At 35.5% G+C, this 16,762-nt stretch overlaps 1 protein-coding gene across 3 annotated transcripts in view; it reads right to left on the reverse strand.

Moving 5' to 3' along the window:
• The window catches only part of LOC148940348 (acetyl-coenzyme A transporter 1), a 62,632-nt gene that overhangs the window by 20,368 nt on the left and 25,502 nt on the right, over window positions 1-16,762 (reverse strand). For all 3 annotated transcript variants that reach the window (XM_089106256.1, XM_089106257.1, XM_089106255.1), the window contains exons 4-5: window positions 12,075-12,292; window positions 1,263-1,447 (exon numbers count right to left, since the gene is read on the reverse strand). In XM_089106256.1, coding sequence (XP_088962382.1) covers window positions 1,263-1,447; window positions 12,075-12,292 — 403 coding nt within the window. The remainder of the gene's footprint in view (window positions 1-1,262; window positions 1,448-12,074; window positions 12,293-16,762) is intronic.

Raw genomic sequence — 16,762 nt, forward strand, 5'->3', positions numbered from 1 at the left:
GTCATTACAATTAAATGATTCTTATCATTTTTTTTATGGAGATAAACATGGTTGGGCCAAAGCGTCTAGGGCAAAGCAACAAGAAGGACGTCCTCGGATTGAGCGAGAGGACGATGTAAGGATATATTTTTGGTAAATAGGAACTTCGTGGGAGAGTGTAAAGAGGAGGCTTTGAATAAATTGGAACGGAGGAGGATGTGTCGGTCTCAGGCGGCTTGGTGCTGCAGTGAGTTATTATTATTAATTATTATGCCAATGAGCTAGTATGAATCTTGCAGAAGGCTTCAAAAGGACAGTCGTTCAGTTTTGTAAATTTGTTGATGAAGAGGTGAAAGAGGAATAGAAATTTAAAGTATCAAGGACGTCAAAATAAAACCTTTTTCCCCCAGAAACCCGTCTCAGGTCTATTCATCCCTAAAACAATAATTTTCTCAGATTTAAGAAAATATTTGTTTCGAAATTATAATTAGGGAAGCATCATAATTTTGTCACATTGAACCTTGAAAATAAATAAGCAGAATTAATTAGTTAAGCTTTATTAATTAAATAAATGAGTTATTATTAGACAGTTAAGCTTTAACAATACTTTTTGCCTCTAAAATTTCCAACATTAGCTTTCACATTTATTTTTTTTGGAGGGAGGATTTTTTTCATTTATGTTATTAATTTTGTGTTGTTTATTCATAAATATTGTTTTTGTATGACGTAATTTGGCTACTTCTAAACACAGTATATAAATAATAGACAGTATGATCGTCCCCTATCTCACCCATTATAAAAACCCGGACCGAGGTGCGAGTGCTCCGGAGAACGTAAAAACCTAAGCGACATTAGATCATTTCACGGGTAGACAAGTCAGATTTCTCTTGAACGCTAAACTTGGCTTCAACGTTGGAAGACTAAATTTTAAAGAAACTAGTTTTAAATTAATATATTTCAATACATATATGAAAATCGGTAATTAGAAGTGCAATGTTGTTATTAGATGTTTTTAGGAATTACAAGTAGGTTTCGAAGTCTCGAGTTAGTTTATAAGGCATTTTGAGAAAGTTTCTGCCAAAATACGTGTTCGAGGGTAATTGGACCGCTGACACATACTAACATTAATAACCCACTAATGAAAGAGTATGTGGGAGGAGCTGTTTGTACGCACCGAGAATGAAGAGCCAGAAATCGTCTGCGGTGAAGTTACTGTTAATTATCTTTATACAGTGGTTCTAAACTATCATTATAATTATTTGAAGTTCCATAGAATTACTTACCTATATGGAAAGGCTTTCATGAAAATCTTCATAGGCATCGGACCACTGGTGTATCTGCTAATAACAAAAGGCAGTATAATTTGCAGTGGGATAAGTGGAATGGCTAGCAAAGCTAGATGTGCTTTCGGAACACCTTCTTCAACCAGCTTCAAACCAGTAATGGCATCGGCTGCTGCAAATCCAATCTAATCATAAAATTCACAATTAATTATTCAATTATTTAATACAATTAATTCAAACTTTACAAAGGTAGATATTCAAAATTTATTGATTTGTTACTACCAAACGCGGTAAGCTTTACAAAGTTTGTCGCACTAAACCTTACAAAAACAGATAATATAATAACAATTATTCTCAAAACGGATCCTAACAAGATCTAGTGTGGAAATCGCAGTCTAATCTACTTTTGAACCGTGATAGTCACAATATTTCCAACGGAAGTGCATTCCAAACCCTCAACATTGGATAAAGATTTTTGATATAATCTTTTCTGTGGACAAAGTGAGTATATGTTTTTTTGTGTTGACGGGTACTAGTAAATGATAAAAAAGTGAGTTAGTGACATTATGAATGTTCCCACCAATGAAGAATCTATTTATTAGGTGATTAAGCCAAATTATTATAATTAGTTATTACTTCGTTATTACTATGACTAATAACAACAACAAATCGCAACACCAAACCACCAGAGATTAACACAGCTACGCCTCTTCCTCCACCCCAAACTATTCAGATTTCCTCTTTGCCCCCTCCCAAAAACTTCCAATTCCTTTAAGCCCTTTGACCCCATTCGAGGGCATCCTTCTTTTTGTTTGGTCCTAGATAGATGGCGTGAGAGGGACGATCTTTGGCAGCCCATAATCTTCTATTCGTAAAACGCCTCTAAGCAACCACAACCTTTTTATCATTATCGCCCTAGAACGCGGAATGGAACCATATTTTTCGTACAGATTACTGTTTCAAAACAATCTGTCTAGCGGGTACCCGGAACTACCCATAGACAATTCCTATAGAAAACATTCCTCTAGAATGTTTCAATTCCTCTCGACAATTCCTCTAGAAACAAGCACCTTCATTTCAGAACCAAACTTGACCACAGTCATCGCTGTTGCATTCAATATTCTAACCTTGATTCGAAGACTTATCTTCCTATTCTTCCACACTTAATCAACAGCGGGAAAAAACCCTGGGCTTTCGCTATTCTACTTTTAACATCTTCAGTGCAACCACTATCTTTACATATGATATAACTTAGGCAAGAGAAGCTATCCGCCTGATCAATCTTGCCTTTACCCAGTACGCTGGGTAAAGGCACGCTGAAAATTTTTTTTGCACGCTGAAACTCATATTTCACACAAATGTATGAATGAAGAAGTTAGAATATGATACCTAAAAAGTCATTTTAAGGGTCTCAACGTCAGCTGCCCGTCTCAAAGACAAAGGATCTGTTAGTGAATTCTCCCAGTGGACTAGTTATCATTAAGAGGTATTGATAATTTATGATTTCTCTATGAATTTTGACTGAAAAGATAGTAAAAATGTGTCGGTAAGTCTGTCAATCAAAGGGGATGGCAACTTAAGAAGGGGCAGGGTTAATCAAATGACATTTCTTTTAACAAAATGCCATTTCAATGACATTCGCTGAAATGGCATTTCAGCGTTTTTCAAGCTGGTATTCGAGAACATTTTTACGAACTGCCTTTTTTGAACTTAAAAAGAAAATTCTACTCTGTTTCATCGAAAAAAATCCAACTTTCTTATGATGTAAGTTTCATTACAATTGAATTTCTCAATATTCAGCACAAACTGAAAGAAATTAGATTATTTTTCGAAGATTTCCGGTAAAATAGGTGTTCTATTAGCTTCGTGTTGTTTAATTGCAGCTCTTACCCAAGTTCTATAAATTATGGCGAAACCGCCTAATCAATCCTAATCTACTACTACTACTACTAACAACTAACCGCAGCACCAAGCCGCCTGAGGCCAACACAGCTACATACGCTCCTCCTCCACCCCAATCTATTCAAAGCCTCCCTTTTTACACCCACTCACGAAGTTCCCATTTCCTTTAAATCTATATTTATGACGTCCTCCCACCCCAGACGGGGACGACCTGCTTTCCGTTTAGCCTTAGATGGTTGGCCGAAAAGAACAATCTTCGGCAATCTGTCATCCTTCATCCGCCCGACGTGCCAACGTGATTCTTTAAATTCTCGAATCCCCTTAATGAATTTATTGACTCGTCTCAATATAGTAAAGCACTTTATTAACTTCGAGCCTTGTCTATAGTAAGGAACTATCCCTCCCCACCACCCTCTTTTTGTCTCTTCATATTTTGAGCTGTGCTACTTAAGTTTTTACAACCCCTTGGACAAGCCCTGCTTTTTGGGTCCATTATTTAACATGTTGTGCATTTGCCATTTGTGTTAAAACAGGGTTTCATTACATTTATAATTCGGGTGTAACAAACATAAGAATTTAACTCTTCAATATGAAAAAATAAATTCTAGGTAAGGAAGCAGTGTAAGAGAGTGTAAGGGGAGTGTAAGGGAGATAGTCTCGATACGTTCATGTAGCGCACCTACTCTCTTCCTTGCGAGAGCACCAAGGTTAGCTTCAAATTCTTAAAAAGTCACCCCCTCCCTCCAATTTAACATTACATATTTTTGGAAACATACAAAAGAAAATAAAATCAAAGCTTCAGCAGGAAAGTTTCGTAGAGAAAGCTTAAATTAAAGATAAAACGTACTGAATCATAGGCAGCGCAATTGCGCTGCCTAAGTAAAGAACGATGTTAGCACAATGTATTTTTTTTTTCCTTTAGACCATGGCACTTCGTATCAAAGGAGTTTTCGTAGAAACATGGAAAAGGGCTCATTCGATTGGAAATTGGAATGGCTAGTGCCCTTTATAATAGTCGAAAGTGATTGCAAGGCAACTAACACCCCTTCCACGCCCACCATTTCCCCAAACACGTCCAATGAAAATTTTAAGATAGCCATTTTGTTCAGCGTAGTTAATTTCCAGATGGAAATTATGTTTTTGAGGACAAAACTCCCCCACAGCCCTCAGGACAAGGGTTGTAAGTAATGCCATGGGGGTAATATAAGGTTTTTATAGAAAGCTTCGTTGTAAAAACTTGAAAAGGGCTCACTTGATTGGAAATTCCAAGGGCTAGTCCCCTTTTTAATAGTCGAAAGTGATTGGAGGGAAACTCACCCCCCTCTAACGCCAACATTTTCCCCAAGCAAATCTAATCAGAATTTTGAGATACCCATTTTGTTCAACGTAGTTGCAAGTTATGGAAATTAGGTCTTTGAGGATGACAGCCCCCCCCCCCACATTCATCAGGGCAAGGGTTGCAAGTTATGCCCTGGGGTCATATAAGGTTTTTATAGAAAGCGTTGTTGTAGAAACTTCAAAAAGGGATCATTGGATTGGAAATTGAAATGGCTAGTGCCCTTTTTAATAGTCACAAGTGATTGGAAGGCAACTAACACCCCTTTCACGCCCACCAATTATTCAAACACATCCAATCAAAATTTTCAGATAGCCATTTTCTTCAAAGTAGTTGAAAGGACTGGCAATTATATCTTTGAGGATGACACTCCCCCCACTGCCGTCAGAGAAAGGGTTGTAGGTTATGCCCTTGGGGCATATACAGTTTTCATTGAAAGCTTTATTGTAGAAACTTGAAAAAGGGCTCATTCAATTGGAAATTCAAAGGGCTAGTGCCCTTTTTAATAGTCGAAAGTGAATGGAGGGCAACTAACACCTCTCTCACGCCCACCTTTTCCCCAAACATATCCAATCAAAATTTTTTAGATAGCCATTGTCTTCAACATAGTTAAACGTTTTAGAAATTAGATCTTTGAGGATGATAGCCCCCTCAGAGCCCTCGGGGCAAGGGTTGTAAGTTATGCCCCTGGAACAGATAGGGTTTTTATAGATAGCGATATTTTAGAAAGTTCCAAAAGAATTCGTTTGATTTGAAATTAGAAGCGCTTGTGCCCTTCTTAATAGTAGAAATTGATTGGAGGGTAACTATCCCTCCTCTCACGCCCACCATTTCCCAAAACACATCCAATCAAAATTTTGAGATAGCCATTTTGTTCAACGTAGTTGAAAGGTCCGGAAATTATGTGTTTGAGGATGACAACTTCCTCACAGCCCTCAGGGCAAGGGTTGTAAGTTATGCCCTGGGGGCATATAAGGTTTTTAGTCAAAGCGTTCTCGTAGAAACTTCAAAAGGGCTCATTCGATTGGAAATTGAAAGGACTAGTGCTGTTTTTAACAGTCGAAAGTGATTGGAAGGCTTGACATTTTTATAGTAAAGATCGATGCGGGTACAATGTATTATTATTATTATTTATTTATTTTTTTAGACCAGGGCACTTCGTATTGAAGGAGTTGTCGTAAGAACTTCAAAAAGGGCTCATTCGATTAAAAATAGAAAGGGCTAAAGCCCTTTATAATAGTCGAAAGGGATTGGGGGCAACTAATCCCCCTCCCACGCCCACCCTCCCATTTGCCCATTATGTTTAAAAACTGAATGTTACCTAAGATTAAATCAAAATGCACTGTGTTAATACTAATTCCCAATAAGGCATCTCAGCAGTATCCCAAGAACGACTGAGGGTATTATGTTCAAGCTTTCGGGGCTACTTCTGCTCTTAAAATTTAATTAAACCAAAATAGCGTAAGTGTATCCAAGCTCTCAAAGAAATTTAATCAAACCAAAATAGCGTAAGTGTATCCAAGCTCTCAAAGAAAGTAAACAGATTTGTTTGCGAATGGAATCAAGTTTTCTATTTCAAGTCAACTAGAGAAGGTATGAAACTAAATTAAACACTACTATTTGTGTCCAGATTTTTAAAAGGGTGTATGTTGTTAAAAAATTGCTGAAGGTTTTTCTCCAGCATACAAATATCAGGCCAAACTATAAAGTCTTAAAAAAAACGAAAACATTTAAAGTATTATTTTCTTTTTCCCTGAAAAGACTATGCCAATATAAAACGAACAGAAATTAATTAAAAAAACTTTTTCCACAAAATAAGTTTTTCAAAAAAAAGAAAAGAACTCCACTAAATCAAAAATGAGCAAAAATAAAATAATCTACCAAGCATGAGACTATCACAAACCAGCATCGATAAATAAATGAAACCCAAAACGAACTGGTATTACAATAAATAACCGAGTCAAACTCAAAACGAGCAGAAATTAACACGATTAGGGCTCAAAACCCCTATGCCTTCCCAAGGGCATGAAACATATTTGCACTTTACTGAAAAAAATACAAATGAATGTGCATTGTCAGTTTAATATTTAGTAAAAAAAAATATTTAGTAATCAATATGTTAATAATATTTGATTTATTAAAGATATAAAAGTAAAAACATTTATATTTTTCAGTTACTTTACGTATTATATCTCTGTATAGTGTGAATCAAAAATAAATAATAATAATAATTAAATAAGCAAAAACAAAAATATTCAACAGAAAATATTCCTTGTTGTTTCAGTGATGTCTTGTGCATTAGATCTACTGTTCATGGTGTTGACTTCTATGTACCTAGAGGCATTTTCTCCCCTTCATGTTTTCTATATTCATTTTAGAGGTAAACGGGAATAGAATAGTTTAACTAGCGAGATTGGAGACCCCCATATATTTAGAAAAATTATTAAGGAACTGCTTTTTGTAGAATATGAGTTTTTAATGATTTATTTACTTATTGGGGGTTGATATGACGTTCCCGGAGGAAAAGTAAAGTAATAATTTTTTTTTTATATTTAAACGTGTTCTTTTTGTTTTAAGGATTTCGTTTTCTCTACCTCCCTTACGGACAAGCTTTCCTTTTTAGAGGAGATAGCGATAATTTTTTGGTTATTATGTGTTTTTTCAAAAAATCCTTCTCTCTCCCACACAAAAAAACTATCCATAATCACGATGGAAAAACCTGGGATTATTAACGCTTAAAAGATTAACTGATTAATCTTTCCATAACTATCACAAAACTACCACAAAAACAATCACAAAAAAACGATTTTTAATCCAGGAAAAACTCGGAATAACAGTAATAACCTGGAATAAACTTAAAAAAACAGGAAAACATAGTTTGGGTTTTGCTGCAATAAAAAAACGACCCTGGATTGTCTGTTTAATTGACATATACTGATATTTATTCCATAAAGTTGTGATATCTTTTTATTTATGAAAGTAAAAAAGGGAAAACATTTCAAACGCATTTCGTTTTCAGTAAAGCGCAAATTGTGTTCTGGTCTTGAGAAGGTATGGGGGTTATCAGCTCTAATCATGTAAAATTTTGCTCGTTTTGAGCTTGATTCGGCATTTTTTGTAATTTCTGTAAGTTTTGAGTTTCATTTATTTATTGAGAGTGATTTGTGCTAGTTTTGCGCCTGGAAGATTATTTGACTTTATTTTTGCTCACTCTTGGCTTAATGGACCTCTTTAATTTGCTTTGAAAAACTTTTTTTGTGGAAAGTTTTAAAAAAATTAATTTCTGCTTGTTCTTTATTGACATAGTCTTTTTCATAGAGAAAATAATATTTTATATCTTTTCAGTTTTTTTTTCTATAAGAATCCGTAGTATGGGTTGCTGTTTGTATGCTGGAGAATATTTTTCAATAATTTCTAATCCTGACACAAATAGTACTTTTAATCTAATTTTATAGCTTCTGAAGTTGACCTGAGAAATAAAACTTAATATCCTTCCCAAAAGATTATATCTATGCTCTTTAACAATCTGGATACACTTACACTCTTTTTATTTATTCAAACTGTAAGAGCAGAAGTAGTAATAGTAGTATCCCCTAAGGTTTCAACTTCATACCCCCAGCCGTTCTCGATATATTGCTGAGGTGTCTTATTGGCAACCATAAATACAATGCCTTTTGATTTATTTTGAAGCAACATTTGGCTTTAAAGAATAATGGGCTAATTACATAATTGTGGGGGGTTGATATGCCTAATATCCCTAAGGACATGGCTGCTGGACCGTTCTACTATGCAGAACAAAATGGCTGTCTCAAAATTTTGAATGGATGCGTTTGGAAAATGAATGGGCTTGAGAAAAGGGCTGCTTGCCCACCAATCTCCTCTTACTCTTAAAATGGGCACCAGAACTTTTAATTTTGAACTGAATTAGCTCCTTTGAAAGTTCCAATGATATTTCTAGCTAGTATAGAGTAGTGCTACCTATGATATTGCTTATATACCATTTTGAAAACCTGCATACATAGAGTTTTTTCCTTTAATTGAAACTCCTAAACGTTCCCTAAAAGTTTCATCTTAATATCTTTAATGTCATTAGTTACATTGACTGTAGTGGTAGCATTAAAATTATAAATATAGTGCATTCTTGCTAGATCAAAATCCCCACATCTTACCCTTAAAGGTCTAAATTAATAATAGAAGTTGTTCTTCAGATATTGCTTAGTCACCTTTCTGAAATTCCACACACTCATAGCTTGTTTTGATTTATTTTAGTATCGGCCTAAATATTCCTTAAAAGCTTCACCTTAATACCCTTAGCTTTCGCAGTAGCGATAGCTGTAGCAGCACTAGTAGCAGTATGTGAATAGACCCTTTTGTTTCTTCAACATCCCCTTCAACAATGGGTGAAAGTTTCAGCTGAATGAATACCATCAACCATGTTTGAAGCATTTCTGATGCGTCCGCTTGACAACCTGTGTGGGCATAGTGTGTTTCGATTTAGTTCCATACTGTTTCTATTTATGCCAAATTTTTCGCCTTAATATCCATACTTTTAATAGCAGTAGTAGTAGTAGTAGCAGCTAGTATTAATTGTAGTAGCCTAAGCTTTAGTGCCAGTAATAGTAATAGAAGTAGTAATAATAGTAACAGTAGCCATAGTATGAGTGAAAGCACTAGCATTAGGACACAAATATTTTATGTTGGTTAGTTCAAAATCCCTCGCAACAACCCCACTTAGTTTCAACTTCACACACAACACTGATCCTAAGACATTGCTGTCACCCCCTTATGACAACCTGAAGACAGAGGACGTGTTCTGATTCAGTTAATCTTCCCCCGTAAAAATTTCTTGAAAGTTTCACCTTCAAGCACTTAGGCGTACTTCTAATAGTAGTCACTGTAGTAGTCTTATCTATATGTAATATTATCCGTTTATACGATCACTCTTTCTATATAAATCTCACATGCATCCAGGGCATAACTTACAGCCCTTTCAATTACGTGAAAAAACAAAGACCTAATTAAAAAAAAAACTAAAAAAAACAAAGAACAAAAACCTAAATAAACGTGAAAAACAAAGGGGTTGTCATCCTCAAAGACCTAATTTACAGAAGTTAAAACAACGTTGAATAAAATGGCTATCTCAAAATTATGATTGGATGTGTTTGGGAAAAGGTGGGCGTGGGAGGGGGTTAGTGGCCTTCCAACCACTTTCGACCATTTAAAGGGCACTAGTCCTACCAATTTCCAATCTAATGAGCTCTTTTCGAAGTTTCTACGACAAAAAACAGCCATCTCAAAATTTCTATCAGATGCATTTCAGGAAAATACTAGGTGTGGAGGGGGGGGGGGGTGTATCCACCCTTCGATCACTCTGAATCTTAAAATGGGCACCAGAACCTCTGACTGTCAATCCCATGAGCACCCCCTCCAAAGTTTATACAATCATCCTTTCTATATATACATTATATGCCTCCAGGGCATAACTTAGCACCCTTGCCCTGAGGGCTCTGGGGGGTTGTAATCCTCAAAGGCATAATTTCTGGACCTTTCATTTACGTTGAACAAAATGGCTATCTAAAAAATTCGATGCATTTAGGGAAAAAACGAGGTGTGTGGGAGGGGGGGGGGGTATCATCGCTCTGAATTTCGAAAAGGCGCCCTACAACTTCTCATTAGAAATCCAATAAGCCCCCTCCGAAGTTTATACGATCACCCTTTCTATATAAACCTCATACGTGGCATAACTTACAACCCTTGCCCTGAGGGTTGTAGGGGGGGTTGTCATCCTCAAATACATACTTCCCGGACCTTTCAACTACTTTGAACAAAATGACTATCTCAAAATTTTGATTGGATGTGTTTGGGAAAATGGTGGGCGTGGTAGGGGGGTTACTAGCCCTCCAATCCTGTTCGACATATAAAAAGGGCACTAGCCCTTTCAATGTCCAATGGAATGAGCCCTTTTCGAAGTTTTTACGACAATTCCTTCGATACGAAATACCCTGGTCTAGACCCCCCCCCAAAAAAAAACATTGTGCTCACATTGCTCTTTACTTAGGCAGCGCTATTTCAACAATTTAAATTACAGTTTCATGAAACAAAAAAACAGTTTGAAGGGCGGTTTGAAAAGGCAAAAAAACTTGTTAAATGTTACCAGAGGGATCGTGCAAGGGTAGTTCAGAGCCATTCTAAGGGACAGGGGGCAACCAGGACGACCACCACAGGCACTGTGACTGGAAGGGAGACGCCGCAACTCTGGGTTTGCCCCTTTGATCCAAATTTCTACTTTTATTTGGCTTTTTCTGCTTATATTTCAGTCAGGAGGGGCCACCGTCATTACTTTTTGCCCAAGCACCGCGATCAACTCTAGGAACAGCTCTGAGGTAGTTTGAGCTACTTGTTTGACTGATCATGCATCACACATTAAGCTACGCGAAATGTTTGGCTCAATGCTACCTTCTAGGTCAATAATGACATAGCAAGGGTGACAGACTTCCAAAGATTGTTTTTTTCGGCCAACTGTTTAGGGCTAAACAGAAAGCAGGTCGTCCACTGCTGGGGTGGAAGAATGTCGTATAGAAAGATTTAAGGGAAATGGGAACTTTCTGCGAGAGTGTAAAGAAGGAGGCTTTCAACAGAATGGAGTGGAGGCGGAGCGCGCGAATCCGTTTTTGCCTCAGGCGGCTTGGTGCTGCAATGAGTTGTAAGTAGTAGTAGTTGAACCTGGCTAGGCCTTGTCTTACAAACGAGGGATGACGGGTTGCCAAAGATAACTATCCATCTGACAACAACAAAGCCTGGATCCTCTCCGAAAGGCTAAGAAGAAGATGTGAACAAGGATTTGAAGCAACCTGGAAGGGGGTAAAAAGGAAACCTCTTACTTATTTTCAACGTAATACCAAATATTATGTATTTTTCCCAAGACCACACTTCCTTTCTATAAGGAACAAATAAACATTCAAATGCGGATAAGTCCGATTATTAGACAATGAAAACAGATACAAAAGTTTGAATATTTGGACCACATAAGCATATATTATATGCTTATATAAGCATATATAAGCATAAGGCGATAAGCATATATAAACATATATATAAGCTAATATATATAAGCATATATTAGTTTTAATTTTAATGTATTAGTATTTCTGCAGATGACGATCGCTGTATATGTTGTTGAAATATCCAGATTTTTGTCTGTTTTCACTGTTTAATAAATGGACTTATCCCTATTTGTGACGTTTATTTAAAGCTCTTACTGGATAGGGTTGGAAGAGGAGCGTGCGCAACTATGGTTCTCTCAGGCGGTTTGATGCTGTAGTAAGTTATTAGTAGTAGTAGAAGTTGGTTGCTGAGATTTAGAAAACTTTTCACAGAAATGTACTTCTTGAGGACCAACTTTTAATTCTCTCAGGTGATGGCATCTATACGTAGTTGAAACAGAATGGAAAGCAGACTAACTAAATGTCTTACCCTAACTAAATCAGATACTTCTTGTTTGTAGGTTCCCTTCACACTGTATTCACCGAAGGTTTTAGTCATGAAGGGAGTCATTTCAAAAGAGTTCCTCTTACCTTGCAGGTTAAAAGGAAAACAGCTAAGATTTTAACGCTGGGTAGTTTGATGATGTGCCATAAAAGTTTGTAGGTCTCTTTCACACCTCTCTCTTGTTCAACTTCTTCATGGTCCTTTTCGTTTTCAATTAACTCTTCATTGGATTCATTTTCCGTCTTGAATAACCACACTAATGTTGTTGTGATCAGAAATACAACTCCCCAAAAGAACAAGAACGCTAAAAACAAGAAGAATATGAAGATTACAAATATAAGATACAAAGGCCAAAAAATTAAAATAAAAAGAGTTTTGGAAAACTTAATTACAGTCACATAATTATAAAGACAAACCAAGCCTTTTCAACCAGATAAGCTGAATTTGAAAGGATAGAGAGTCCAATGCCTCAAAAGGGGATTTTGATCTAAACTCTAAGAAGGGAAGGTTGAGGAAATCTTGAATTCTTATTCCAAAAAAGTGTCACTATTTTGCCCATTACAGGGCTCTTTACTAGAGATGAATTTATGTCTTCCAGGAGAGGAGGAGTAAATGGAATCCCTCCTCTTGCGGATATCCCTCCTCCTCCTCATGTTATTGAAGAATTATTTTATGAAAAATAGGCTCTGTGGACTAATTTTCCTTAGCTTAAAATCAATGAGCTGATTTTGATATGATTTTGTAGAGCGATGGTCAATTTTTATATTTAATTTTTCTAATTTTTTTTTTTTTGCTTTGACTTGCCTATCACTAATGAAAAGGAAATAGTAAGTGAAGAAAAGTGAATATATCTAAAGAACAGAAACACTATGACAAAAAGAAATCTCAAAAATAATTTGTATTAAAAATTGTTTAAAATTTGCCAATTCATTATTGAGAACCGTAGAAAGTATAGATAAGACCTAATTTTCCATAAACAGCCAAATATGAGAAAACCAACAATCACCTTAAGCTTTAAAAAAGAATAGAGAAAGATAAAAAGCACATGTGTGCATGTTTGCGCACAATCCAAAAACTGCTATATCCTTCTTTAGGTGAATTTGGAGAGGAGTCATACAACGAACAAAAGCTCAATCAACCAATTAAGGTTTCTTCCTAGAGTTGTGTCTGTAGAACTTTCTTTTAAATGAGGGAGGCTTTCAGGGAAAACTTCCCTCGGGAGACAATTAGACCAAAATCTCTCAGGACCAAATGTAGGTATAGCGTCTCACAAAGCTATTTCGCAAATAACCAGTGCGGGATATCTCCTTTTGTAGGCAATCTGATCATATTATTTTTCTGAATATTTTTTTAAGTTAAAAACATGTTTTTATGCTACAAGACAAAGATGTAGGGAAATTCAAAAATATATACTCAAGACAAACAATCATTCACATCAAGCGAAATTATGCACGTTGGACAATTCCAATTCAAAAAATAGTTTGTTGGGAATTTTGGTTGGATGTAGGGAAATACTCATGAAACAAGGTCATTCAAATCTATAAAAAATTTACTTGTTGAACAATTCCAATTTAAAAAAAAATAATTTTTTTAGTTTTAATTGGATGTTGGGATGTAGGAAAATTCCGAAACACATGTTCATGACACAAGGCCATTGAAATCTATAAAAAATTTACACGTTGGAAAATTGCAGTTCCAAAAATTCTTTATTGGGAATTCTGCTTGGATGTTGGGGAATTTCGAAAAACACTCATGACACAAGGTCATTCAGATCAATACACGTTGGAAATTTCCAGTTCCAAAGATGCTTTATTGGGATGTTGGGGTGTATAGAAATTCCCAAATACAAACTCATGACACACAGTCGTTCAAATCAACCAAAAATATGCACGTTGGTCAATTACAATTCAAAAAAACTTTGTTGGGAATTTTGGTTGGATGGAGGGAAATTTCGAAATACATAGTCATGACACAAGGTCATTCAAATCTATAAGAAAAAATTTTAATAAAAAAAAAAGTTAATGAGATGTAGGAAAATTCAAAAATGCATGCTCACGACACAAGGTCATTCAAATCTATAAAAAATATACACATTGCTAATTGCCAGTTCCAAAAACAGTTCTCTGAACACCAATATTAAGCTTCAATATCGAATTCTACGACTAGACAAGTTGCATGATTTTCTGTAATTTCCTGCATGACTATTCCTTGCTTTCCTATAATTTCAAAAAAATAAGCAACGAAAAAAGATCAAAAATTCAGCTAAACAGTTGGGGGAGTTTTGCTTGCTTTTCAGGGGGCTTCGCTTAGAAGTAGATATAAGCCATTTTATGCTATTTAGAAAAGTGCCACTAGTCAGCTGGAAAAGGACAAATTATTGCAATTACTGCAAATTAATTAATTACTGCAAATTATTTCTGCAAATTACAGCAAATTATTACTATTATTATTTATTATTAATATTTTAATATTTTAAATAATAATTTTTGATATTTTAATAATCATTATTATTATTATTATTAATTATTACAATTAATATAAACATATTAATTAATTATTAATTGTTACTGCAAATTCATATGCTGCAAATGTAAGAAAATTACCACTTTTTGTAAAAAGAAAGTTGTGGCTAGATATGTTTGGTTCAACACAGTTTAAGCGGTTAGTAGTTTTGAAACAGAAATCTGCAATTTAAAGTCAGGAACAACACAAATTAATAGTCATCTTAGAAAGTGGTTTATATTTCCGTTGGTAAGTAACAAAAACACGGAGGTACGGGAGAGGAGAATGGGCACCTAGATCCCTACCCCAAAATCCTAATTTTCCTCACATTTCTAGGTTGGCTACTCCTTGTTCAAATTACTGAATTAAATATTTTTGTATTATTGTCCCCTCCAAAAAAAAAAAAAAAAACCTGTGCCTATAAGAGGATTTTACTTTCTATAAAAAAAAAGAGTTTAAATTGGTAAGCTAGGAGTGGGGTTGGTTATTTCTTTTTTTTGTAGTAAAAACCTCTTCTGTATTTGTTGATGTTAAGAATTTGGTGTTGTTTGCAGCAGGGCTGTTTCCAGGGGGTGGGGGAAGGGTTATCTGGTTTAAAAGCCCTCCCCCTATAAAAAAAATTATGTGACTCATAAATTGGACTTAAATGTGCAGGCATTCAAGCCCCAGGTAGGTGAATCCCATCCTCTTCCTTCTTTAGCACAAAATAAGTTACGTGTCACTGCGTCAATTCCCGAAATAGGGGATGTGTGTGGGTCAAAATCTGTTTTTCAAAATCTAGACACGGCAATTTTGTTTTTTTTTTCAATTCTTTTTTCAATAAATATTGGAAACGATATATTTAAATGAAAATTAACTAAAAAGTATTTGTCAAATTTAAGGAAGAGGGGAGAGGCAAGTCCCCACATGAGCGTTTTATATCTCCTTTTCTAAAATGTAGAAATTGGAATTTTCTACAGAACTTTCTTTATACAAAAATTCTGTGTCTTAACTTGAAAAGTAGATAAAAGTAGATAAAAGGTATTTTTTGTACAAGTAATTGTTCGTCAATAAAGATTGAAAAATCCAAAACATGTTTTGAATTTTCCATTCAACAGCAAAAATCTATAATATGTAACATACCACTTTTTGGACTACTACAACCGAAACACATATAGTAACTACTGGAGGGTCAAATGATCTAAGCACCGTGGCTCAATAGATTCATTAAATCACATAATCAAAACAGCAACAAAAATAGTGAAATTGATCAGTAACCTGCTCTCAACCTGCAGCACAACTAGAGAGAAAGTTTTTGACCTAGGACTTAAATGGAAAAATCAATTCAGATTCCCTAATTCTGTCCGGGAGGCTATTCCAGAGGCGCTACATTCACGTGGCAAAACAAATGAGGTGTTTTATGCAGTCCATCTATTACAGGACCTCGCTGTACTTCTTTTCTCATATACTAGCTTGTCGGCATTCCTAGCATGATGCAAATAACAGTGAGAATTTAGTAAAAAATATATCCATGAAATATGCTGGTACAACATAATTCAAACATTGATATACTATTGTTAACAACTGGTGATCATGAAACTGATCACTACTTAAAATTTACAAAACAAGGTGAAAGTCTTCAGTTCGTTGTGTGAACACCCTATTCTTGGATATTAACATTTTAATAAAATAAGGTTTCAACCTGCATGATTTTTCTAGAGACATTTATAAGCGGATTATTTTATTTCCCTGGTATTTACATTTTTGCTACTTAAATTCCCTGGGGATTCAGGGATTTAATAACTACAGAGACTTGGACTAAGAGATTTAATTAACTTAGAGGATTGAGCTCTTTGTGCATAGCAGATAGTTCTTTCTTTGTGATATGGATCCTGAACATTGCGGCATCTGCTCAAAAAGAATAACCAGCAAAAGAGGCAGCATGCAATAAATGGTCTCATTTTAGTGGAAAAACTAAGTACTCAAATGACTTGAAGAAGACCTTTGTGTACGTAAATTTTGCGCAAAAAGGTTCTCCAAAAAACAGTGTCCTAACGAAATTGAAGTCGAAAAATAACAGTCCAAAACAGCCAAATAAAAACGAGAAAAACCACGATCAATGTAAAACGAATACTATTTTCCCGAGTAAAAACGAGTTGACTAAATCACCAGCTTCTCCTGACGTTAGCACCGAGACTTATGGATGCTGTAGTAAATATAACGGTGGAAAGAAAATAACACTCAAGTTCTGACCTGAGTTGTCTCATATGCGGCGGAACGACAAAAGACAGCC

Source organism: Artemia sp. Qi Xiang Cuo, chromosome 20, assembly GCF_049724085.1.
Source record: "Artemia sp. Qi Xiang Cuo chromosome 20, ASM4972408v1, whole genome shotgun sequence".
Lineage (NCBI taxonomy): Eukaryota > Metazoa > Arthropoda > Branchiopoda > Anostraca > Artemiidae > Artemia > Artemia sp. Qi Xiang Cuo.